At 33.1% G+C, this 27,168-nt stretch overlaps 1 protein-coding gene across 2 annotated transcripts in view; it reads right to left on the bottom strand.

Moving 5' to 3' along the window:
- Nucleotides 1-4,482: 4,482 nt before the first annotated feature.
- The window catches only part of LOC107158751 (U2 small nuclear ribonucleoprotein auxiliary factor 35 kDa subunit-related protein 2-like), a 26,530-nt gene continuing 3,844 nt past the window's right edge, over nt 4,483-27,168 (bottom strand). Inside the window, exons 4-10 of one of the 2 annotated variants that reach the window (XM_048797383.1) lie at nt 25,703-25,811; nt 25,294-25,380; nt 20,817-20,935; nt 17,872-18,085; nt 15,669-15,724; nt 14,828-14,937; nt 4,483-5,715 (exon numbers count right to left, since the gene is read on the bottom strand). In XM_048797383.1, the coding sequence (XP_048653340.1) occupies nt 5,246-5,715; nt 14,828-14,937; nt 15,669-15,724; nt 17,872-18,085; nt 20,817-20,935; nt 25,294-25,380; nt 25,703-25,811 (1,165 nt within the window). In that variant the 3' untranslated portion in view covers nt 4,483-5,245. The remainder of the gene's footprint in view (nt 5,716-14,827; nt 14,938-15,668; nt 15,725-17,871; nt 18,086-20,816; nt 20,936-25,293; nt 25,381-25,702; nt 25,812-27,168) is intronic. The other variant, XM_015505247.2, reaches the window with a different exon arrangement.

The raw sequence follows: 27,168 nt of genomic DNA, 5'->3' as shown, positions 1-27,168 counted from the left end.
TTTATGAAAATTGAAACTTACTCTGATGAATAGTTGATAAAAGGAATCAAGTAAAAAGTTAAAAAAATTCTCAGACTCAAATTGGAGTAGTGATACAATATATCAGAACCTCTGGACATTCAGAAGTCAGTGATAAGCAGAAATTTTATAGCTATAAGGGCTTACCTAAGAAAATCAAATAAACAATGTAATGATGCATCTAAAGGCCCTTGTAAAAGAACAAACTAATTCCCAAACCAGTATAAGTTGAGAAAATAATTAAAACCAAATAATTAAAACCAAAATCAATAAAACTGAGAAAAAACAAGCAAAAAATACAAAGAATCAACAACAAAAGATATGGTTTGTTGAAAAGATAAATAAGATAAGCCCTTAGCCAAAAGAAACTTAATAAAAATTAGAATGCAAAGGAGAAATCATCATAGATATCACAGAAATCTAGAGCATTCTGGGACTATTTTGAAAATATATAATAAATAATACTGATGAATAATACTGATGAAAACAGAAGAAATTGATACATTTCTATATGCATATAATCTGCTAAAACTTAATATAGACACAGAAAACCTTAACATACCAACAAATTATAATGAGAAGTTATAAAGGAGCAGTAATAAAACTCTTTCAATAAAAACAAGCCTAGGATCAGATGGATTCTCAATTAAATTTTACCAGATCTTAAAAGCTCTATTATAAATACTAACTACATAAAACAAAATTTGGTGACATTTCTAAATTCATTTGATTTTGCCGGTATCACACTCACACCAAAATCAGGTAACACATCAAGAAAACTACAGACGACACCTCTGATGAACTTAGATGTAAAATTACTTATAAAATATTAGCAAATCATATTCAAAAGCATATTAAGATCATACATCACAACCAAGCTGGTTTTATCATAGATATGCAAGGATGATTTAACTTGCAAATCAACAAATATAATTCATTACTTAATCGGAATTATGGATGACATGGCTACCCACTGAAGCAAGTAGTAACAGAAACAACCTACGTCAACATCATAAACTCTCTATATAAAAAATGCAGTCAACCTCATAGTACATGGCGAAAAAGCAATTTCTTTAAAATCTGGTACAACACAGTATATCCACTATCACCATTCCTATTTGATGTAGTTCTATAAATTCTAGCCAGAGCAATCAGACAAGAAAAGGAAATAAAAGGAATTCAAAATAGGAAGATTAAAAAGTCAAATTATCATTGTTTGCAGATGATTAAAATTCTATACCTAGAAATATCAAAAAAGTTCACCAAAAGACTGTTTGAGCTAATAAAGAAATCCTGCAAAGTAGTAGGCTACAAATCAGCAAACAAAAATTGATAATTTTCCTATAAATCAATAATAAATATTTTGAGAAACAAATCGAGAAAACAATTCCATTCACATTAGTATCAATAATAAAATCAACAGATAGTAAAAACCTAGGAATAAATCTAACTTAGACAGTGAAAGTGCTTTACAATGGAAACTATAGAACACTAAGGAAAGAAACTAAAGATCTCAGAAGATGGAATGACCTCCCAAGTTCTTGGAGAGGCAAAATTAATATGGCCATATTACTGAAAAGATGGCCATATTACTGAAAGCAATATATAGATAAAAACACAATTCTCCTCCTCCTCCTCCTCCTCCTCCTTCTTTTTTATTGTGTCAGGTATTGAAGCAGTTAGCTTTTTAAAATTGATTTTTAAAAAATGACAGCGGAATTGTAAAACACAATTCTTATCAAAATACCAATGAAACTCTTCACAGAACCATTTTCTAATTCTGCATAGTTTTAACATTCATTTGGAACAATAACAGACCCAGAAGAGGCAAAGCAATTTTAAGAAAAAAGCAACACTGTAGGCATCACAATAGCTGACTTTATATTATACTAGATGTATAGTAGTAAAACCTGCATGCTACTAGATTAAAAAGAGACACACAGACCAATGATACAGACTAGAAAACACAAAACACATTTGTAGTCATCTAGTCTTTGGTAAAGGTGCCAAAAACATACATTGGAGAAAAGACTAACAGTGTGGGAAAACTGATTATCCACATTTTATTAGAATGAAGCTTGACCCTATCTCTCACTTGCACAAGAATTAACTCAAAATGGATCAAAGACCTGGGAATTAGATCAGAAACTATGCAACTAGAAGACACTCTGTGGACAAATTCTAATATGTAGGTATAGGCAATAGTTTACAATAGGACTCCTAAAGCTAAGAAAAAAAATGACTTTCTGGTAGGCACCCAGATGTGGTATGTAAATCCTTGATCCATGGTTAGTAGGGGCCCTGGACCATCCCATGCATTTGTTATGGGATCCTTCCATGAGAATCCATAGGTAGACTGAGGCCCAATGTTTATGGGCTGCTGTGTCTGTAGAAAATTTTGAAATTGGAAGAAAATTTAAAGCAAATAAGTTTTTGTTCAAGGTATCACTAAGGGATTGGTATAGTTTCTCCCTGTTTATAGCATTGTCTTTAATTCCTTGTTTGTTCTTTCTAGGAAGCACTGAGTATAAGGGTTGCAGGGGATCCCAGTGAAGTGCTGTATATGCAAATCATTGAAATCTGCATGAAATGTCTTGCCAGATAGGCTGGCCCATTGTCAGTTTTAATTGACATGGAAACATCCACAATTCCAAAACATTTAAGTAGATGGGAGAGGACCTTTTTTGCTGTGGCCATAACATAGCCTGAATAGATATCAATGATTACATGAATTTATTTTAAATTTCCAAAAGGTGCATAATGAATGACATCCATTTGCCATAAAGCATTAGATTTTAACTCTTGGGGATTCACTCCAGCACGTTGTAAAGGGCCAGTGAGGAGAAAGGGTGCACATTCTTTGCAGTCTCTGACTAGCTGTCTGCAACTCTCCTTAGTCCTGCTTTTATGCAATGTCCATGGCTGAGGCCAGCAGAGGCTTTGAGCTGCCTGTGTTCCTATATCCTGAGTGGCCAAAATCTGGTCATCCAGAGTGCCATTGCCTACTGGTACAACTGCTGCTCTATGCTCTTTATTTAGTCCATCCCAGATCAATACCTTGGCTAAGGCCACCCAGGCGCCTTCATGAGACACCTTTCCCGCCTTGTTTACTCTGTCAATAAAACTGTGGCAAGTCTTGTGGTTTTCTGCCTTAAGTCTTGTATAAAAACTGTACCTCCCAGAGCTGGCAACTTCCTCCAGGCTCTTAGAGCAAAGAGCCTCACCTGAAATAATTCAGTGGCCCTGTAGTTTATACTGAAGGGAAATGTAGATTCCTTCTCCCTGCAATCATTCAGGTGGGAGGTTAACATTTGTGGTGTGGTTGCAATCTCCCTGCTGTTCACATTCATCATTGAAAAATGCCTTCCACTTCAAAAATGTTGAAGGCTCAAAAGCTGCTCTGGCTAGGTCTTTCCAGTTTTGAGGGCAGTTAAGTTCAAGACTGAATGATTTGAGCATTTCCTCTGCAAATGGCCCCCTGGGTCTATCCTCTTTTATTGCCTTCTTCAACTCTTTCAGGCTATCCAATGTGTGTGGATACCAAGTGGCAGGGCACTGTGGTATTGGGGATATGTTGACTGGGAAGGCTTGAACTTCCTTACCCCACCTTTCATCCCTTACCTTACAGAGATCTTCAAAAAGATTTCTGATATCCTAGAATGGGTTTTCTGGAAGACTAGGACTTGGGGCCTATCTGATGGCCTGGTCATTTCTATAGTCCCTTGCTGGCTTTGATGTTTCCTCATAAGGAAGCATTTGCCACTGACTCAGGGAAGGACATATATAATCTTTGCCTGTCAATAAAAGGCACACTTGTGCCATTTGTGGTCAGCTCATCTACACCACGAAGGCTACCAGTACCAATTTCTCTCTCTCTCCCTCCTGCTTCTGTTGTGGTTGCTTGATTTAAACTAGATTCTAGCCCCAGCTTTCTTGTGCCTACTGTGGTTGCTTGCTTTGAAGTAGATTTTCACCCGTTTTTTTTCCCCCCTCATCTTTACAGTTTCATCTTCCCTCAGGGCCATCTTATATGACAAGGGTCTTGTTGCAGGGTCCCCTAAAACTTTCTTGAATAGCTGTCACAATAGGAAAACAATGTAGCAGTAAAGTATATCCCATCTTACTTCAGCTTGCTTACACATTTGTCATTATCTTGTCCCATATTATAGGATCAAAGATATCAGAAGCATCAATCCATAGGTGTTTATTATTATATCCCAGAACTTCTGGGCTTCTCTCTTATTCAGGGTTAAACCTCTAGTATCCAAGACAGTCCATAATACTTGCAGCTCCAAGTCTTCGGTAAAATTCATTAGATTCCCAATTTCCCCTTCCTCACTGCTCTGTGAGGGGCCACACCTGTTTTATCTCAGGTCCTTGATCAGGTGCCTGTTGCATATCCACAGAATAGGGTAGAGGAAATTATTGCTGCAGAGTTGCTAATCAAGACCTCCAGGGACCAAGTAGGAAGCAGATCTGATTTTATTGCGTAGTTACCATGAATATATACTCAGGCAGTAGTTAAGCAGATTACAAGTAGCCACCAATGCAACTTTTGCTAACTGCCCTTGCAGCAACCAATTGAGGAGTGAGCTGTAGAGCAAGCACAGGGACCGCAACACATGGCCTCATGCTGAGGGCTGTGCCTACCAGTCTGCCAGTCACTGCTCTTAACATATGCTATGTATGAAGTACTCCATTCACTTGTCCTCTCACTAAAGAAATGTTGTATAATTTTTTAAAGAATTCTACTATAGGAGTTTTAATTTGCACACCAAATTCATTAATAATGTGAAATCAGATGTAAAATTTAATTAAATTGATAATTTTATATACCTGAAAAACAATTACATAAAAATCAGGGCTTGATGAAATATGACAAGGTAATATGGATGAAAAGATATAGCATATTAGTTCTAGTCGTGTATGATTTTTACTTTATATAAAAAAAGTTCACTTGCTTAAAAATAATAGGGAAAAAATTTCCAAAGATGATTATTTCCCAAGATAGAATTACAAAAAATTTTCTTGTTGTGGTTTATGCATTTTATTATCTTAAGTTTTCCGTATCTAAACATGTAACTTTTGATTTTCAGAGAAAAAAATGTATTTTTAAATGAGATCTTTTATACAGGGAGTCAGCCAGACTTATGACTATCTGAGCTCATAGCCCTCTATCCAAATATGAGCAGCCACAATAAGGTATCACCATTTCTAGCAAATAGATTTATTTGAATTTGAGTCTCTGAATAGTATGGTCTCTACTATCTGAACACCTACTGCAATGACTCTTGGAACCAGACCAGCTCTGGCTCTGGGTCCTTCTCAGGTGGCTTCTGCTATTGTGACTAGGGGCCCCTTTTCTTCCTCCACTTTGTGAATTGGGTCTCTCATCACTCTTTGTTATGTATTCTTGAGATTTCTTTGCCATGTGATTACTTCTCCTCTTCCTCGCAGGCTCTCTATTTCTCTTGTAGAAATGATCTGGACTAGGGTTGCTTCTTCTCCTTGGCTTACCATAGTATTTGCCATAGTAGATGATTCTCTCTTTCTTCTCCAAGTTATTACTAAAGGAGGAGTTAGTCCAACCTGGAGACATGTCTCTATTTGCTTCCCATAATTCATTGTTGGGATTTCTGAACACATGAAGAAAGTTGCAGTGATTTCCTCTTGGACACTGTTGTACTTCAAATAAACCTGTAAACAAATGCACAGTGATAAAACAGCAATTACTATTTTATACTTACAAAATGGCACCTTATCCTTTTTAAAGAAAAATTTCACAGATTTGGATATTTTCATGCTATTTTAAAAAAGGGGATTTACATAAATTGAAGTCTTAAGTCTGTTCATCAAACTTGAAACTCAAAATGCTTTAACAAATGACACTCTAAATAATAAAAATTTGGTTTATCAGAATACCCTATGATTGCCAGTGCAACTGAGTGAACAGTGACTATGTTACATTTTTTTTCCCCCAAGGTTATATTATTCAATGATTGACAATATAGATCCCTAATTAACACAGAAGAACCAGTGACTGCTATGAGGTAATATGGTAGTGGGACAGAACTACTATTTAAAAGAAATGTTCTATTATAGAAAGAAGAGCCTACATTTTTTAGATTTCAAAAATCAACACAAAAATTTGTTCTAAATTTAAATTTACCAACAGCATTTAATATGAAAAAGATTCTTACCTAAGTCAAATGTATTTGAATAATATTGTTAGGTTTTTCAAAAATTTTAAAAGCACTGAATTTCCCAAATGGTGAAATACCTCTGCACCTGACACTATCTATAGAAACTATCTCAAATGGATCTAATTAAACCTGAGATAAAAGACATATAAGTAAATATTCTTGGTGGTGGGTAATAAGCAATCATTTGTTAGACATAATATAAAATCACAAACAAAAAAACAGACATATTAGACTTCATCACAATTCAAAATTCTATGCTTCAAAGGACACATTTAAGTAACTGAAAAAAATCTATAGAATGAAACATATATATTTGTAAAAATTTTCTATAAAATAGAAAAAACTGTTTTAACTCAAAAACACAAAATACCTATTAAAACATTAGCAAAGGAGGCCGGAGAAGGAAGCCCAGCCCCGCCCGCCTGCTAGTCCGGAGGAAACCCATCAACCCTTAAAACCCATCAAAGGGGGTGTGGCTACCAGCATGGTTCTGTGGCTGATGGAGGAACCCAGTTTCCAACTCCCCCACCCTCAGCTGCAATAACTCAAAATATTTCCCACAGCTTTTGGGGATTGTAGCTATCAACACAAAACAACAACTGAATAGGCACTTGGTTTCCACCTCAGAGACTAGAGTAGGGAAGATATAGGTGGATGCTCATATCCTTTCACACTGGCTATATCCACCACACTGAACACAGAGGCTCAAGCTAGGAATAGACAACGCCACCTACTGGAAGCAAGGAAAACAGAGTTCTGAGAGACTTTTTTTTTCTCTTTCTCTCTTTTCTTCTCTTTCACAACCTCAACATATGTGAAACCAAGAACTGTGCATGAACAACAGAATCACCAAAATACTATAATATAGAGGAATTGCATATACCCCACCTTCCCCCTATTTTTTTCTTTATTTCTATTGAACTTTCTTTTTCCTTCTCTCTTATTTCTCTTTTCTTCCTTGTTATTTTTTTTTCTTTTCTTCATTCGTATTCCCTCTATCCCACTTTCAACTCCTAACTTTTACTATCTATACACAGGGTAACTATCTAAATACAGATAGGAGATTGAGTCTATACATTCTTCCATTAATTACCAGTCTATTGGTTAGAGTTCTCCAAAGTTGCTAAGTTAGTTTAACCTCATACCCTCACTCCTTTCCCTCTAAGTATAACATCCTTCGTCTGAAATTAAGTTTTCTATATGCCACCAGATATGGTATGCCTTATATAAAACTAATGACTACATTCTTAAATAATAATTAAAACCAATATCTATAGACTTAGAATCTAACTATAAATGTATTAATAATGAAAACTTGTGCTTAGATGATGTATTGTTGATATTGGGAACTGTTAACATTGTCTTTCTCTGCAAAAGAGGATTTTGGAGCTACACAAGAACAATATAAATATATAAGGGGAAAACCATTAGCACAACAGTTTCACAAAGCTATAAAGAAACATGAGCAGGATAAAAAGACAAGGAAAGAAAGGACCACAAACAATGCAGGTCAATTCAACATTAGATGAGGTAATATCTGCAGCTGATGGAATGTCAGATAAAGAGTTCAGGATATACATGCTTCAGATGATCTGGAGTCTCAAAGAAGACATTACACAGCAAATTCAGACAATGAAAGATCACTTTGACAATGAATTACATAAACAAATCCAAGAAGCAAAAGATCAACTCTATAGGGAGATAGAGGATATAAAAAACAAACGAACAGAAATCCTGGAAATGCAGGAAACAATAAACCAAATTAAAAACTCAAATGAGAGTATTACCAGCAGAGTAGAACACTTAGAAGATAGAACTTCAGACAACGAAGAAAAAGTTTTTCAACTTGAAAAGAACATAGACAGCTCAGCGAGACTGTTAAGAAACCATGAGCAGAACATCCAAGAATTATGGGATAACATAAAGAAACCAAACTTAAGAGTTATTGGGATACAAGAGGGTATAGAGGTCCAAACCGAAGGAATGAGCAATCTATTCACTGAAATGTTAATACTAGAAAACTTCCCAGACTTAAAGAAATTCAAATACTAGAAGCCTACAGGACACTGAATGTACAAAATCATAAGAGATCCACACCAAGACACATAACAATGAAGATGCCCAACATACAGAATAAGGAGAGAATCTTAAAAGCCACAAGAGAGAGGAAGCAGATTACATTTAGGGGTAAACCAATCAGGATAACAGCTGATCTTTCAACACAGACTCTGAAAGCTAGAAGATCCTGGAACAACATATTTCAAATGCTGAAAGAAAAAGGGTTCCAACCAAGAATCATGTATCCAGTGAAATTAAGCTTCAGGATTGAAGATGAAATAAAAATCTTCCACAATAAACAAAAGTTAAAAGAATCTGCAGCTAGAAAACCAGCTCTTCAAAACATCCTTGGCAAAATATTAGAGGAAGAGGAAATGAAAAATAATAATGAAAACCAACAGCGGGAGGTAGTAAAGTAAAGGAAAAACTAATCAAAGAGGAAAAGCAAATTTTGTTAAGTAACATACATAATAAAATATGGCTGGAAGTACAAACCATATCTCAATAGTAACTCTAAATGTTAATGGCTTAAACACACCAATCAAAAGACATAGGCTAGTAGACTGGATTAAAAAAAAAAGATCCAACAATATGCTGCCTACAGGAGACTCATCTGATAGGAAAAGACATACACAGACTGAAGGTGAAAGGTAGGAAAAAACATACTACTCATATGGACCCCGGAAGCAAGCAGGGGTGTCCATACTTGTATCAAATAAAATAAACTTTAAGCCAAAGTTAATCAAAAGAGATAAACAAGGACACTACATACTGCTCAAGGGAACCATATACCAACAAGACTTAATGATCATTAATATATATGCCCCAAACAATGGTGCAGCTACATTCATCAAACAAACTCTTCTCACGTTCAAGAGTCAAATAGACCACAACACAATAATCATGGGAGATTTTAACACCTCTCTCACCACTGGACAGATCTTCCAAACAAAAGTTGAATAAAGAAACCATAGAGCTCAATAATACAATTAATAACTTAGACTTAATTGATATATACAGAATATACCACCCAACATCAAGCGGATACACTTTCTTCTCAGCAGCACATGGATCCTTCTCAAATATAGACCATATATTATGTCACAGGGCAAATCTTAGCAATTACAAAGGAGTAGAGATACTACCATGCATTTTATCTGATCATAACAGAATGAAATTGGAAATCAATAATAAAATAAGAAAGAAAAAATCCTACATCACATGGAGAATAAACAATATGCTACTGAATGAACAAAGGGTTACAGAAGACATCAAAGAGGAAATTTAAAAATTCTTAGAGGTAAATGAAAACTCAGACACAACATATCGAAATCTCTGGGACACTATGAAAGCAGTACTAAGAGGAAAATACATTTCATGGAGTTCATTCCTTAAAAGAAGGAAAAGCCAACAAATAAATGACCTCACACTACACCTTGAGGCCTTAGAAAAAGAAGAACAAATCAGCAGCAAATAGAGTAGAAGGCAAGAAATAATTAAAATCAGAGATTAAATCATTGAAATCAAAACAAAAGAAACAATGGAAAAAATTGACAAAACTAAAAGTTGGTTCTTTGAAAAAATGAATAAGATTGATAGACCACTAGCCACGCTAACAAAGAGAAGAAGAGAGAGAACCCAAATTACTAGCTTACGGGTTGAAAAAGGCAACATCACAACAGACAATTCAGAAATACAGAAGATAATTAGAAATTATTTAAAAACCCCATACTCTTATAAAATAGAGGATAGTGAAGGCATTGGTTAATTCCTTAAGGCATATGAACTACCCAGATTGAGTCAGGATGATATAAACAACCTAAATAGACCAATATCAAGTGAGGAAATAGAAGAAGCCATCAAAAGACTACCAACCAAGAAAAGCCCAGGACCTGACGGATATACGGCAGAGTTTTACAAGAACTTTAAAGAAGAACTAATACCAATACTCTACAATCTATTTCAAGAGATAGAAAAACAGGGAGTACTTCCAAATTCATTCTATGAGGCCAGTATCACCCTGATTCCCAAACCAGATAAAGACACTTCAAAGAAAGAAAACTACAGACCAATATCCCTAATGAATTTAGATGCAAAAATCCTCAATAAAATCTGGCAAATCAGATACAAAAACATATCAAAAAGATCATGCACCATGACCAAGTGGGATTCACCAGTGGGATGCAAGGCTGGTTCAATAAACGGAAATCAATAAATGTAATTCATTAAATCAATAGACTTAAAGATAAGAACCACATGATCATCTCGACAGATGCTGAAAAAGCATTCGACAAAATACAGCATCCCTTTATGTTCAAAACTCTAGAAAAATTAGGGATAACAGGAAATTACCTCAAAATGGTGAAAGCTATATATGCTAAGCCTCAGGCCAGCATCATTCTAAATGGAGAAAAATTGAAGGCATTCCCTTTAAAATCTGGAACAAGACAGGGATGTCCTCTCTCACCACTTCTATTCAACATAGTTCTTGAAACACTAGCCAGAGCAATTAGACAGATGAAAGAAATTAAAGGCATAAATTTAGGAAAAGAAGAACTTAAATTAGCACTATTTGCCGATGACATGATCCTATACCTTGCAGACCCAAAAAATTTAACCAAGAAACTTCTAGAACTAGTAAATGAATTCAGCATAGTGGTAAGATATAAAATCAATACCAACAAATCAAAGGCATTCCTGTATATCAATGACAAATTCTCTGAAATGGAAATGAGGACAACTACTCCATTCACAATATCTTCAAAAAAAATAAAATACCTGGGAATCAACTTAACAAAAGAGGTGAAAGAGCTATACAATGAAAACTACAGAACCCTGAGGAAAGAAATAGAAGAAGACCTTAGAAGATGGAAGGATTTACCTTGCTCATGGATTGGTATAATTAATATTATTAAGATGGCCATACTACCAAAAGCACTTTACAGATTCAATGCAATTCCCATCAAAATCCCCATGACATTCCTTGCAGAAATAGGAAAAGCAATCATGAAATTCATCTGGAAAAACAAGAGACCCAGAATAGCTAAAGTAATTCTAAGCAGGAAGAGTGAAATCGGTGGTATTGTGATTTCAGATTTTAAACTATACTACAGAGCAATAGTAACAAAAACAGCATGGTACTGGCACCAAAACAGGCTGGTAGACCAACAATGGTACAAAATAGAGGACGCAGAGACAAATCCACAAAATTACAACTACCTTATATTAGACAAAGGTGCTAAAAACCATGCAATGGAGAAAGGATAGCATCTTCAACAAATGATGCTGGGAGAACTGGAAATCCATATGCAACAAAATTAAATTGAATCCCTTTCTCAGACCATGCACAAAAGTCAACTCAAAATGGAACAAGGAGCTAGGAATCAGACCAGAGACTCTGCGTCTAATAGAATATAAAGTTGGTCCTAATCTTCCTCACGTGGGCCAAGCCCCAAATTTCTTAATTAGACATCTATAGCACAAGAGTTAAAACCAAGAATCAACAAATGGGACGAATTCAAACTAAAAAGTTTTTTCTTAGTAAGAGAAATAATATGCGAGGTGAATAGGGAGCCTACATCCTGGGAACAAATTTTTACCTCTCAAACATCAGGTAGAGCTCTTTGTATACTCTAATCTCTAGAGTATACAAAGATCTCAAAAAGTTAAACAACAAAAAAGCAAATAACCCAATAAACAAATGGGCCAAGGACTTGAACAGAAACTTCTCAGAAGAGGATATACAATCAATCAACAAATACATGAAAAAATGCTCACCATCTCTAGCAGTCAGAGAAATGCAAATCAAAACCACCCTAAGATACCATCTCACTCCAATAAGAATGGCAGCCATTATGAAGTCAAACAACAATAAGTGCTGGCGAGGATGTGGGGAAAAAGGTATACTCATACATTGCTGGTGGGACTGCAAATTGGTGCAGCCAATTTGGAAAGCAGTATGGAGATTCCTTGGAAAGCTGGGAATGGAACCACCATTTGACCCAGCTATTCCCATTCTCGGACTATACCCAAAAGACCTAAGAAGAGTATACTACAGGGACACAGCCACATCAATATTTATAGCAGCACATTTCACAATAGCTAGAATGTGGAACCAACCTAGATGCCCTTCAATAGATGAATGGATTAATAAAATATGGCATTTATACACAATGGAATATTACTCAGCACTAAAAAATAATAAAATCATGGCATTTGCAGGCAAATGGATGGCATTAGAGCAGATTATGCTAAGTGAAGTTAGCCAACCCCTAAAAAACAAATGCCGAATGTCTTCTCTGATATGGGGGGTGACTCAAAATGGAATAGGGAGGAAGAGCATGAGAAGAAGACTACCACTAAATAGGGAAGAGAGGTGGGAGGGAAAAAGAGGGAGAAGGGGAGTTGCATGGAAGATGGAAGGAGAACCTCATTGTTATACGGAATACATATATGATGTTGTAATGAGAAAAAGAAAAAAAAAGTGTGTCACATTAGATTGGATAGAGAGAAAGGATGGGAGAGGAGGGGAGGAGTAGGGAGGATAGGAAGGGCAGCAGAATAGAATAGATAATATGATTGATGTATGTACATTCCATGTATGTATTATATGTCAAATTACATTCTACTGTCATGTATGATTAAAAAAAATAAAAATTAAAAAAACAAAACAAAAATTAGCAAAAAACTTGAACACATATTTCTCCAAAAATATAGAAATAGCCAAATATGCCCAAGAAAGGTGTTCAACATCATTGGTCACTAGGAAAATGCAAATTGAGATATCACAAGTGCACTGTGACAACAAAGAAAAACTAGAATTCTGGTAGAAGTATAAAATGATTAAGTAGTTTTGGAAAGCAGCTTGGCAATTCCAAAGGTTAAACACTGAGTTACCACATGACCCACTTTTAGGAATATATTCAATAAAATTGAAATATACATATTCATATAAAAGCTTGTACATGATTTGTTTTAGAAGCATTACATGTAACAAAGAGGAAAACAATCAAAACATTCAATTGACAAATGGATAAACAAAATGTTAATCCAAACAATGTATCATAATTTTACCTAAGAAGAAATGAGTACTGATACATGCTGCAAAATAGATGAAACTTGTTTAAAAAAACACAAATGAAAGATGCTATAAAAAAAAATTACATCACTCAGTTGATATGAAATGTTCACCAAAGTATATCACAGGGATACTTTGTGAATTAGTGGTTGCTGAGGGATGTGAGTGGGTGGACAATAAAGAGTAATTGAAAATAGGTATAGATAAAAATATTTTAAAATAGAGTGAAGCTAGCCAACACTAGCTTACACAATTCTGACTGTAATTCAAAGCTCTAAGACTTACACATTTAAAAAGTGTTTAGATGATTTATCACTAAAAAGCAGTTTATAAATAAATAAAAAGTGAAAAATAAAAAGTGAGGTGGGGGTTGTGGCTTAGCAGTAGAATGCTTGCTTAGCACATGTGAGGCCCTGGGTTTGATCCTCAGCACCACATAAAAATGAATAAATAAATTAAATAAATGTGTGTCCATCTTGTGTCCATCTTCAACTAAAAAAAAAAAAAATTAAAAAAAAAATGAAATAATCTCGTTTGAGGGAGTCAAAGTAACAACCAAAAAGCTTCTTGATGATATCACATGGAACTAATAATTGACAAAAGATGGAATAAAACAGATCTTTTCCTTTCAACCTCAAGTCTTTAAACTTAAATTGAAATGGTTTCTTAAGGTTTTCCTGTTAAAATTTTCCTCCTTTCCCTTTAAAAAATGCTTTTAAAATGGCAATATCTATTAAGACAAGATGCTAAACCCCAGATATGATTCAGAGTTTAAGAAGAGGAGCATAAAGCAAAGAAACAAAAGAGAAATTTTAGAGAAGATCCCCTAAGACATTCAGAGCTTCATCTCTTCCCATCATGGGTACTGGCCTGACAGAAATTTAAAAATCAGAACATCAAAATTGCTGGATGCTATCAGCAAAGAATTGTTTCATTTTATGATATGACTGCCACTGTTTGATGAGTCAGTGTTGACTGGGGTAGAAATGTTACTACGCTTTCTTGTCTGTAGTAATGACAGAACACATACTAAGGATAAGGTGGTTATGGGAAAAACAAAAACAAAAACAGCCCAAGTAGTGGGAGCCTTTAGAACTATAATAATGTGGCTTGTTGGGCTTTCTGAAATATAGCACTAAGAGCTAGGTATAAGAATGACAGCCATGGTCCATCATCAATACACTGGCCTCAGTCACTTCTTACATAAAATGACACACAAGATCTGATATAGGTTAAAAAAAAAGTGATGATTTTTATATGATTTCTGCTTACAGTGAAGCCAAAGCTATGTATAATTAATTTGGAATTTTAAAAAAAAACCTCATTAAAAAAATTTGTTTTTTGTCCCTACGAAAACTAGTGGAATAAATTAGGAAAAAGTCATGATGTTATAATTTATCATATATCACCATTTTCCACCTTTCTACAACAGTGAAACAAATTAGAAAAAAATCATCATGTTGTGTTTTACCACAAATCGCCGTTTTCCACTGGGTCACTGGGCAGAATTCGCACTGAAGCTGTCTTCCTGCATACCATCGTCCATTAAACAGAGAAAGGGCTGCTTGGCATTCTTCTTCTCTTTGAAGCAAAAAAAAAAAAAAAATAAAAAAATAAAAAATCTTAATGTTCTAAGATATAAACTAATTTTATTACTAATTATTTTATTAATTTATTTTAAGCCAATGATTTTTGCACATTGTAGGAAATTCTGTTAGAGCACTAAAGCTGTTATATGCAACACTGACTTAGTGATCCTTTTCATCTAATTCTGCATAAATTCCAGCATCAAACAGGTTTATGAATGAAAACTTTCTTTTTAGTAAAAAAAAGTCAACAAACAAAACTACAGATGTGTGTTTTTCATTGTTAGAACTTGCACTTCTCAGGATTACTATTTTTATCAAGTGGCCAAGAAATGTGTTTGCCATTGAGTGGTATAGAATAACTAGAATACAGAATACAGAAGTTCAAGTTAAAAGCAATAATACATAAATTGTCCTCTTATCTGATCAAAGAAACACTAACACTTATTCTAAGCTTGTACTTCTATATTCTGTATTCTAGTTACCTTTGATCAGCTCTGTATTTTGATTATTAAAATTATATAAATAATTGAATGCTGAATTAGATTTAAAGCTATTTAAATCCACAAAAAATGAAATACATTTTTCTATCAACTCTTGATATTTGCATTTGAAAAAACTGTACTTAAGAAAGTCATATATCCAATAAAAAAATTCCAAAAGTTAACAAAAATAGATAAAACACTACCTTGAGAAAACAAAGAAATTTATGCTCAGCATACTTACAATTGATATTGAACATAAACATTTCCCCTCAGATGAGGTTCCAAATTGCAACTGACCTAAGAAGTAATGTGAAATATTCCATCATTAAAAACTAAGGAAAATAAACTATAAATTTATCAAATGCACTTTTTCCAGACTAACATTCCACAAGGTACTTATCAATTAAAAATTATAAAAAAGATATCACATACCTCAAACATTAACATTTGTCACACATTACTGTACAGTAGAACTACAGACCCACCTGCCTGATCTTTGTTTACTGCATTAATTTTTAAATAAAATTTAATGTTTCACACACACAGTGAATACAAATAAATTCATATGCATGCCAGATTTATCACCAACATTTTCCATTTTGAGGTAAGAGTTACCTTCAATTCCAAACACAAACACACATACATATGTAAACATACATGTAACTAGATAAGACACAAATACATTCATGCACACTGAAATAGGCATAAATTATACATTATATATAAATTATACATTGTATAAGCTATATATATCTCTATATTTATAATGTGTAAGTATAATAATTCTTTAATATATAGTATTATTTATATATCTTAAGATTTTACTAATGGTATTTACATTCTTTTCAAAAGAATTTTACCTAGTTTCTAGTGGATGCATCAAATTATCAATATATAATATTTTCTCTTCTAACATGCACTCAGTTTTTTTTCCCACCCTAATGAATAAACAGTGCTGTGAGAAAAAGGGCCCAATATTAATTTTCCATGGCTAATTTTTCCAATTAAAAATTTATTAAATATAGAAGACTTCAATTTATAGCTGCCAATCTCTACACATTTAGCAAATAACATTAAAGAGCTCATAGGATTCTAACCAAAAGAAAAAATACAAAATAGTATTGGACAAAACTGCAAATTTTAATCAAGCCTAAGCTTTGAAAGTACCAGTAATACCACTCTGATGAACCAGGATACCTGAAGGAGACCATTGTTGTAATCTTTCTGGATAAGAAATAGATAGAAATGACATTTGACAGCATAGGATAGTCAATTCAGTGGTATTATGTTTTGTGTGATTAGACCCTTCTAGTGTGGTTTTCATTTGTGCTTAGAAGCAGCATTAAGGCAGGCAGATATGAGAGAACAAAAGATTAGGAGAAAAGAATAACTTCATATAAAAGAAGTTTTAAACTTCTTAAAATCAGTAGAACGAACTTGAATGTGAGAGTCTCTTAAAAACTGAATTATCAGTTCCTGTTTTGATTATTTCAAATTTCTACAGTCATTTCCAAATAGCAGAAAAATATTTTATAGCTTTAGTTCTTTTTTCTCCCAATTAAATGACACTTTCTTCCTTTCCTAATATAAAATCAATTACGTTCAGATCTGACCAAATCCTAGACAAGATTAAGAAGTTTAACTATCTTTTTTTTTGTGTATAGCAATTGAACTCAGGGCCTTGTGCATGTGAGGCAAGCACTCTAGCAACTGAGCTGTATTCCCAGCCCCAAGAGGTTTGACTATCTTAAGATTCAAATAATGGTTCCTAGAGAAACAGGTATTTGATATGGCTTAAACCAGCTTTAGACATCATTTTAAAACAGTCATATGTAATTTAGATATCTCCCTTTTAGCAAGTATCACAAGCCAGGATAATTTTGAGACACTGTGTTCAATATGGAAAATAAATAAAAGAAAAATAAGATTATGTTCTGTTTTGGTTCTACAAGAAAGACATGCACTTTGGGTAGGACTGGTAGGCATACATCATTAACTAGAACTAACAAACTGAGTAAAGTAGAGTCATAATACAAATACCAAAGCTGTAGGTGAGGCACCTACAGAAGAAGAAAGGAAGCTCCCTGTCATGTACAGTATCTAAGTGAAGACTTGAATGACTATGTGCAGAAGACCTGTTGAAGACAATTCAAAAGCTGAGAGATGAAGCACAAAGGTCTTAAATAAATGAAAGGTCATTTCCAATCCAGACCTTAGCATTTAGGAAGATGGTAATATACATTTGTGATTTCACGTACTTATACATTATAAGCTAGAATGGAGGAAGAAAAGAAGAAAGAAGTAATACTGAGTACCTGAGTGCCGACCCTTGGCTAGGCACATATTAGCATATAGCTAGCTATACCCAGTTAAACAGCACCCAACTCTGTGCACTGAGTTACTTTAGGGTGAGGCATATGAATCCACTCCATGCATATGCCCACCTTGAACTGGATCACTTTTCCCACATTCTTGAACTCAGGTAGCACATCATCATAGAAGTCAAGGAACTGCTGGTATGTTTCCTCTTCACTGTACTCCAGACTTGCATCAGGGTCATAGTCATCCCTACTACACTGTTCCATTTCAAATGTTGTAAACATGCTTTTAATAAGAAGGGTGGAACTTGTTGCAGGGTAGTTATGTTTACGTGAGCATCTGCATATGAACAAAAACCTAATTCACTAGTCCAGTATTTAAAAATCACACACAAACTTGCATTACATTTTGAGATAAAAATTTAAATAATTCGGCTCTTCTGATCTTACAATAACTATGCTCAGATGCCAAATTTCAACACTTTATTCTAGTCAAAATGACAAGTTGGCAATGAAAACTAAGTTCATTTATTATTCAGTTATTACTGAATGAAGTTCAGCAAGTTTTATATATGTTGAACTACAGGGAAGAAAAAAATACATTGTATTACCTGATTGTGGAGTCACGTATTGGGCTCTTGGGAAGAAACTGAGAACTAATAATACAATCCTGATTCTATGCAATGTTCAATTAACTTACATACTTAGAAGACAATCTAGAAAACACTTGGTATTTTAATCTTATATTCAATATTTAATAGTTATCGTGAATTTTTACATTTCTTTTCCTCTGATATTTCTAAGATGTTAGGACAGTTTGAGTGCTAATACTTATCCCACTTTGAAAGAAGAAAGGTGAGGCCTTGAAATGCATAACTAACCAAGAATTAGGGGAAGAGCCAGATTTTAAGAGACTAAAGTTAATATACAATACAGGGTATAAAACACATTTTGAATTTAATAAAAATAGCTAAACATTATGAAGAACAATTTTCATAATTTCAGTTGTATCTAGTCTGAGCTAATTCAGCTATGCAGGAATTAAAATTATTCATGACATGAGCTTATTTTAAAAATATGTTTCTCTTCCTAAAATAAAATGAGGAAAAAAAAGTAGTTTAAACTTCCAAGAAAATAAAAAATTTCTGATTAGTCTTCTAGTTAAACATGTTGCAGGACAGGATGAGGAAGGATAGAAAATTGTTAAATGGGTGCAGAGTTTTGGTTTTGTGATATAAAACAGCTTGAAATATTAGTTGCCCAATTATGTGACTATATTTACTATTGAGCTATATACTTAAAAAATAGTTAAGACAGAATATTTTATGTTATGTGCTTTTCTTCCTTGATTAAAAATATAATAAAATAACTGGTAAGTTATTTTAAAATATAATAAAATAACTGGTAAGACAAAAACTTCAGGAAAAAACATCCATATAATTTAGGAAGGAAAAAACCTAGAAGCAATAAAGGGCAAGTGTTGCAAAAACAATGATTCTGAAATGTTTTAATTCATACCCATGTCTGTAATGTATACTAATGTATTTACTGAGATAATGCATACAAAATGCTTGCCTATACTATGCCTACTTCAGAAATGTTCAATGTCTATGACGTAAAATTTCCTCTTTCCAAATGACTTCTAAGATATATTACTAAAAATTGTGAACAATCTTCTCAGGAATAGCAAACCCCAGGAAAGAATGAAGAATGAGGAGTCACCTTATTTGACTGTGTTTGCTATGAAGTGAAATAGTAAAAGTACCATGTACAAAATAAAACAAATAACCATTTTAATAGGGTTAAAATTCTGCTTGCAGAATTCTTACTAAGAATTAATTTGATCTTTGTCTGTAAGGTGTCAAATTTTATAGGAGAGCCAAAGTTCCTTTCTATGGAAAATTTCTACTTGACCATAGCTAGAACTAATAATCTTACTGTATTCAAAAGGCCAACCGCAGGGATCCTATGAAAAATTTCAGCTAAGAGAAGAGATACCTGGGAAGACAATCAAAAGCTTTCATTTGGGACTAAGCCCATGGGATTCTTGAGAAAAATGGAGGTTTCTTGGATTCTTAGACTAAAATTAGATAGACTGTGATCAGACATATAGGAAACCCACATTATCGAAGTGATTTCTCAGTCCTGATGGTAAACCATGTTTGGGAACCACTGGTTTAGAGCATGATATTTGTCTATACTCTAAATATACAATCAAATCATTCTGCAAAAAACACATAGTTGGATATCATCTTCACCCACAGCTGCCAATAAATGATATGGGTATTCAAATGACACCTCAGGTATAGCTAACTATTCTCCTTTTCTTCTTTTTGAGGGAAGTACTCACTACTTTGTCCTTTAAATAATCACCTTGCTGCATACTAAGGTTAGGTTACAAGTGAGGTTCTGTGTAAGAAATAATCTCATGAAAGGTATATATCCCACGGCTGTAAAACATCTCTCAAAGATAATAACCACCTTCTTATTCAATGTCTTTATACAATTTCCATAGGAGAAACATTTAAAATCTATTGCCAGAATTTTATCACTCATTCTTTTTGGTAAGAAACAATCATTATCTGCCTGAGAACATTAAAAATCCCAAGTTAAAAGTGTTCTAGTCTCTGAGGAGAGAGGAGGAGATGTGGGGATAGGAAGGATAATAGAATTAAACAGACATTATTACTTTATGCATATATATTACTGCATGACCAATGTGAAGGCTACAAAATGTACAACCAGAAATTATTTGCAGGTAGTCACTGAACAGTGTACTTATCTGAAGGAATGATGTTGGATTTCCTAACTGCTAATGTCAAGGAATTGTAATTCACAACACATCACCTAAATGACAAAAAACTCAAACTGCTTTCATACTTTTTTATTGTGATGGTGAAATTTCCTGTGATGGAAAACAGAAGCATTCATTCCTGGACCTGAAAATCAGATATAATACCTGAAAAGTCTGATAAGCCATTTTAACAAGAAGTATCTTTCTCAAAAGAGAACTCAAAACCCCCAATATTTTGAATCACATCATTCTGTTGTGATAAAACAAAATTACTTACCTATCTCCAAATCTGCAGGCTCCTGTTTTACTATAAAATGGACAAATGGCTTGATCTTTTTCCATTGATCTCAAATTGGTGGGTGGTTCTGGGTTTTGCCATGTGTCACTATTTTCCATCTGTTGAAAATATCATAATTTTACTGATTGTTTAAAAACCCATGAAAGACTAAATGTTTCTAATCAAAGCAAATAGCTTTTGTCAAAAATAAAAATGGTTTCATTTAAAAACATCCACATTTAGGTTACAACAGGCAATGAATATTTCATAAACATAAGAGCTGTATTTCTACTTTGGTTTCAGGTCACTTTCTTTTATTAGGCAACCAGGAAAATCACCAAAGTTTCCCTTCTGTCCATCCATTCTGAAAAGTGCCCAAGGACAACTGAAAAAAGAAGTTATCCAGAATCAGAGCTACTGACCACTTTGGATTATTAGTATATGATATTGCTAACAAATAGTTTAAGCATTCAGTATCATTTGTTTTTGTTTACCCATAAGCTTTTGTGGTGGTAGTTGTATAAATTCAAAAGCCATAAAATTAATTCCAGATATGATGACATGATCTAAATAGTATATCATAAAACAAACATTATTGGAACTGCCATGTCCCCCCAAAAACCAGTAATCTGTCTAAAATTTTAATGGCAGGTATTTAAAATACCTCATTTTAGCTTGTTCCAACATCTTTGCATAGCTTCTTACAAATGGCATAAACATAAGACTAAAGGACACTTTAGTGAAAGTTAGTTTATCACATTAAGAATCACATGTATAACAATGTTGAAAACCCTGCACCTATAACGCTTTGGTTTTAATTTTCTTTCTATAGCACAGATCTTCCTATAAGCTTCCAAAAAGAGTAAGTAGCTGACAATTTTTATCCAAATAAAAATGGAAAGAAGCACACCTTACAAATTTTAATTACAATCCCAAACCACTTCAGTTACAGTATATATGTATGTAAGCATAAATACCACATTCTCATTTTTTTCTTTTTAATGGTTCTTTCTAGTTAAAACAATAATAGGATTAATTCCAATAAAAAAATAAGAAGGGATTATAACTTTTTCTAATTCAGCCTTGGTACTTCCTATTCCTTCACTCTATTCTATTGATCTTTTTGGTATTTACTAAGTTTATTTTTTTATTTATGCTTTTGATTAGTGTCTTGTAGAGAACATGATGGTGAGTCTCACTAAGGTATATTCACAGATGTATACAGGAAAATTAGGTCAGATTCATTCTACTGTTCTTTATTCCATCCTTCCTCCCTCCTTGAATTCTTCTCTTCTAATGAGAAGAGAAGATCTTCCGTCTATTTTTCTAGTGATCTTCCGTCTATTTTTCTTTTCCCAATTCTTTATTTTGTATTATCTTTACATAGCAAGAGAAAATATTCTATCTTTAACTTGTGGGGACTGGCTGTTTCACTTAGCATGATATTCTCTAGTTCCATCCTTTTCATGACAAATGCCATTTCATTTCTTTATGGATGAGTAACAGTGCTAGGAAAACTGGAAATTCATGCGTAGAAGAATCAAATTTAATCCCTTCTTATAACTTCCACAAAATCCAACTTAAGTGAATCAAAGGCTTAGGAATTAAACCAGAAACCCCAAATAACTTAAAGAAAACACAGTTTTCTTTAAAAAAGAAATATGTTGGCATAGGAATCAACTTCCTTAATGAGACTTATAAGCTCAAGAAATTTTAAAAAAATAAAAATGAAATAAATCAAGTAGTGGGATGCCATAAAGACAAAGCTTCTGCAGAGCAAAGGAAACAAAGAGTGTGAAAAGAGTCTAAAGAATGGGAGAAAATCTCTACCAATAAATGCCATCATTCTATACAAAGAACTCAAAAAACTTAACATACACACACAAAAACAAATGAGCAAAAGAGCCAAACAGAAAATTTTCAAAATAAGAAATACAATGGTCCATGAATAAATAAAAAAAAATGTTCAATGTCCACGGCAATTAAAACAATATTGTAGATGACATACTAGTGAATACTATAAAATGCAGGGTTAATTAGAGCATAATTAACATTTAACAGAAGCTAAAATGTGGTATGAACAGTAGTAATTACGGTTTATGAGATTATTTAAAAGTTTTTCATAAGGCAAAGGAATTCTGCCATCTGCCAGTAATATTCTACCTGACATTCAACATTTTAAATTATGTTAAAGAAATTTACCTTTATATACCCGCTTAAAACATATATTAAATAAAAGACCGAACAGTTCTTCTGGTTACCTAAGAATCCTTTGTAACTTAATGTACTTAAAACAGAATTGTTATTCTTGCTTCTTTTCTTACCCACATGCCCCAATGATTAAATGTGGTTGCCATTTGCTCATTTTTTTTCATACTAACAACCTAAGAGTACAATTTTTTTTTGGTCTCTGTTCCTTCTAATGTCCCTTAACTCACACCTAGAATCATACTAGCTCTGTTTCAATATATGCCAAATATGTGCACTTATTTTAATATTGAGCACTACTCTATGAAGAATCTATTTTCTTCTACCTGCAACAGTTGTCACTTAAGTGATCATATTTACACTCCTGCATAAATGATTTGATTATCACTTCCCATTCCTATATAAAAATTAGACAATGGTTTCTCTTCACACTTACATAAAATCCAAACTCTTCCTTCAAATACCAAGAACACTGCATAATCTGACCCTGCCTTCCCTTCTTGATTTCCTTCTATGCCACTGCCCTTTCTATTTTGGTTTCTAGGTTTCAGCACCCTGGCATTCTTTTGGCTTCCACAGTTTGACCTCTTCCGTATGTTTGAACTTGAGTGTGAGCTCAAATCATCTCCTAGGAAAAGAATTATTTGGCCCATCAATCTTATCATATCATCTTCTTTTTATTTGTTACACCTCTTAACATCATTTAAAATGATCTGTTTTTTGACTCTAGAAAGCTAACTCAGAGGACTCACAAGCACACAGCAGAAGCACACATTATACATACCTTGAATTCATTTCATTTTATCTACTACTTCATGTCTCACCAGACTTCTTAAATAAAGCATTTAAAGTTTCAGTTGGAGAACATTTTTCTGTTAAGATAGGAACACCTGAAAGTTTTCAGTTGAAGAACATTTTTCTGTTAAGATGGGAACTGATTCCTTTTTATTAAAAATGAGATTTTTCCAAAAAACTTTTTGGTTTTTAAAAAAACCTTGTTGTTTTTGCCTCATCTGGAAAATAAGGGTGCCCAAAATTTGCTTTGAAATTAATGAATCCATGTAACAACAACAAAAAAAAATTTCATGAAGCTGCTTAAAACTTGTCATGACTACACCACAATAAAATGCATTTTTCCCACTAAGATGGTTAACTTAAAAATTTTGTTCAATTTAGCAGTAGTCAAACTTAGTAATTTATAATAAAGCTACATCCTGATGAATGAGTCAAGGAAAGATGGCTTGTGATATCCTTGAAACTTGGCAGTATTCAAACTTAAAAATATTATAAGAAAACATATTTCTGAAAATATTACAGAAAACAATATTAAAGAAACTAATCTGACATAGTTAATCATAAAATTAATTAATTCAAAATAAGCCACTAAGAAGAAACTACAAACTAATTAGAAAGATGAACCGTGATATTTCTGAAAGAAATAGATCATTAAGATAAAGAAAATGTGGTATATATAAACAACAGAGTTTTACTCAGCTATAATGAAGAATAAAATTATGGTACCTGGATGAAATTGGAGAACATGTTATCAAATGAAATAAGTCAGACTCAGAAAGTCAAGGTTTTAATGTTTTCTGTCATCTATTGAAACTAGACCAAAAAAAAAAAGATGTGGGAAGATTGGGGATTGGAACCCAACGAAAATAGAAGGCAAATTAGTAGAGCAGAGACAGGGGATAGATGAGAAAAGAGAAGGGACCAGAAAAGGCAGGAACACTGGATTGAAACTGACTAAACTAAATTATGTACATTTATGAATATACCACAGTGAATTTCATCTTTATGTATGTTGGTGAAGAACTAATTTTTGAAAATTAAATAAATAGTAGGAAGACCATTGGAGCAGAGGAAGGGAAATGGGAAGGAAGCAGAGAAGAAAAAGGGGTATACAGGGGACTGAATTGAAGCAAATTATAATCCATGTTCATATGATTATAATGAAACCCAATGTTATGTGAAACTACAATACATTGATAAAAAATAGATATTCCATAAGGACACGGGAAAATATGCCACATCAACCCTGGAATCCTGAAGGATATGAAAAATAACAGATGGACAACTTACAGATAATTTTCTTAAATGTGATTATTTGTTAATTACAGATTGGAAAGAAAGTCAAGATTAGAATACTAAAATAGAACAAAGGACAAAATTTGCCAGCATTCACATGCCTATAGCTTCAGATTCATCAACACAGACAACTGCACACTGAGATACGCAGTGTGTCTGTTCCTGTGAGAGCAATCACCTCTCTTTTTCTTTTCTCCTGTAGTTTTTGCTCTTCCTCTTCTCTCTCTTTTCTCAGCTGTTCTTCCAATTCTTTCATTTTTCTCTCCAAATGGAAACAAAAAAAGTTTTTTCAGATTCACTATTAACATTTAATTTATAGAACAAATAAATTTAAAATTTAAATGTAACAGTAGTAATCATAACATTAGTTTTTGATTTTTTTTAAAAAAGTTCAAGATATTCCATTTTTATTTTATTTATTTGTTCAATTTTTTGGTACTATTAATTAAACTCCTATATTAGGTAAACACTTTATCACTAAGCTACTTCCCTAGCCCTAACACATTCAATTTTGAATGTGGTAAGGTCATTGTGAACATTAATTAGAAATGACTTTAGTTAACTGGCAAATAAATTTGGTGGTATACCTCTTGTTCTTCTTGCTGTTTTCTAGCTGCCTCTTCCTTTTCCTTCTTTATTTTGAATTCTTCTTGTGCTTTCTGTTCCCTTAACAACCATTCCTCATGTAAGTTTTGCCTATCAATGTAACAATAATATCAAATAATCTAAAAAATAGTCATTAATTTAAAAATATACATAAACACACATAATAGCGATATGTCACATTTTGGAAGTGATTAAAACACTTTGAATGGTTAAGTAAGAATAAAAACAACTAACAAACATAAATAGAACTCTTGGAAGAACCATAAATAAATCTAACTTCATAGAGGATAGTAATTTAAAATCATTACTCGGTTCAAATGTTTATGTGCTACAGTACTGTTCAAATTTCAAAAAATAACACTATCACTCCTTTTCATCCATTCATACGAATATTTGGATGGCAATAATGTGGGTATTGAGTTTCAGAAGAACACCTAGGTTTCCACATTCAGAAACAGTACACTTCTTATTGAATATGTATTTAAAGTCTTTAAAGTCTTAATTTTAGGACTATAGTCCTATGAAAAAAACCTGACTCTTTTGCAATGGGCTTTAAATTACTAATTTCATAGTAAAAGGGACTCCTGTAGTTTGCTTCCAAATACTTCATCTGCTGAAACAAGGAAAATAAAGGTATACTGTGGTCATGCTTTTTTAAAAATAAGGAATGCTATAGGTCTTAAGATATCAAGTTATAAAAATCAACCAAGTGTGCCTTTTGTAAAAAATAATATATTATAAAAAGGGATATTACTTATAGTAAGGGCCAAGACAACAATATTGTAAATCTTAACTCTGAACATAGGTTATATTTCAAAATTTTATTTACCAATAAGTATTTAGAATCTAGAAAGGATTTTTCCACTGAATAAGTAAGATGGCAATAAATATGAAGTGTTTTAAATTATTTTCAATACCAATAACAACTCTAATATTACTAGTAATATTATTCATTAAAATAAGATTTAATGTCTAGCTTAGGAATATAGAGAAATGTTTTAGGGGGAAATACAATTTCCAACTGTGGATGCCAAGAACTCATGTTTTAGCCATGGCATAAGCTAGATCACTAAATATAACATGTTCATGTGCATACATGCAGTACCTACAGAACACATAGGGATTTAATTTGTAGAACTTGAATTCAAAGTTTATATGCATTCATTGTACATAAATTTTAGACTACAAAAAATACAAAATATTAAAAACTAAAATGCAATTCACTTTAAAATAGTACATTAAGTCTAGATATTTTCAGACAATTTACCTATCTTTCCATAGTATTTATTTATTTATTTTTAAAATCTAATTGTCTGATTATTTATATAGCCATGCTACCATTTTTTTTTTTCAATCAAACCCAGGGCCTTGTGCATTATATGTATGTGTGTATATATATATATATATATATATATTTTAGAGAGAGATGTGTGTGAGAGCTGTCTCT

This window comes from Marmota marmota, unplaced genomic scaffold, assembly GCF_001458135.2.
Source record: "Marmota marmota marmota unplaced genomic scaffold, marMar, whole genome shotgun sequence".
Lineage (NCBI taxonomy): Eukaryota > Metazoa > Chordata > Mammalia > Rodentia > Sciuridae > Marmota > Marmota marmota.
Note: the sequence above shows the minus strand (reverse complement) of the source record. Positions and strands in the feature narration are given on the sequence as shown.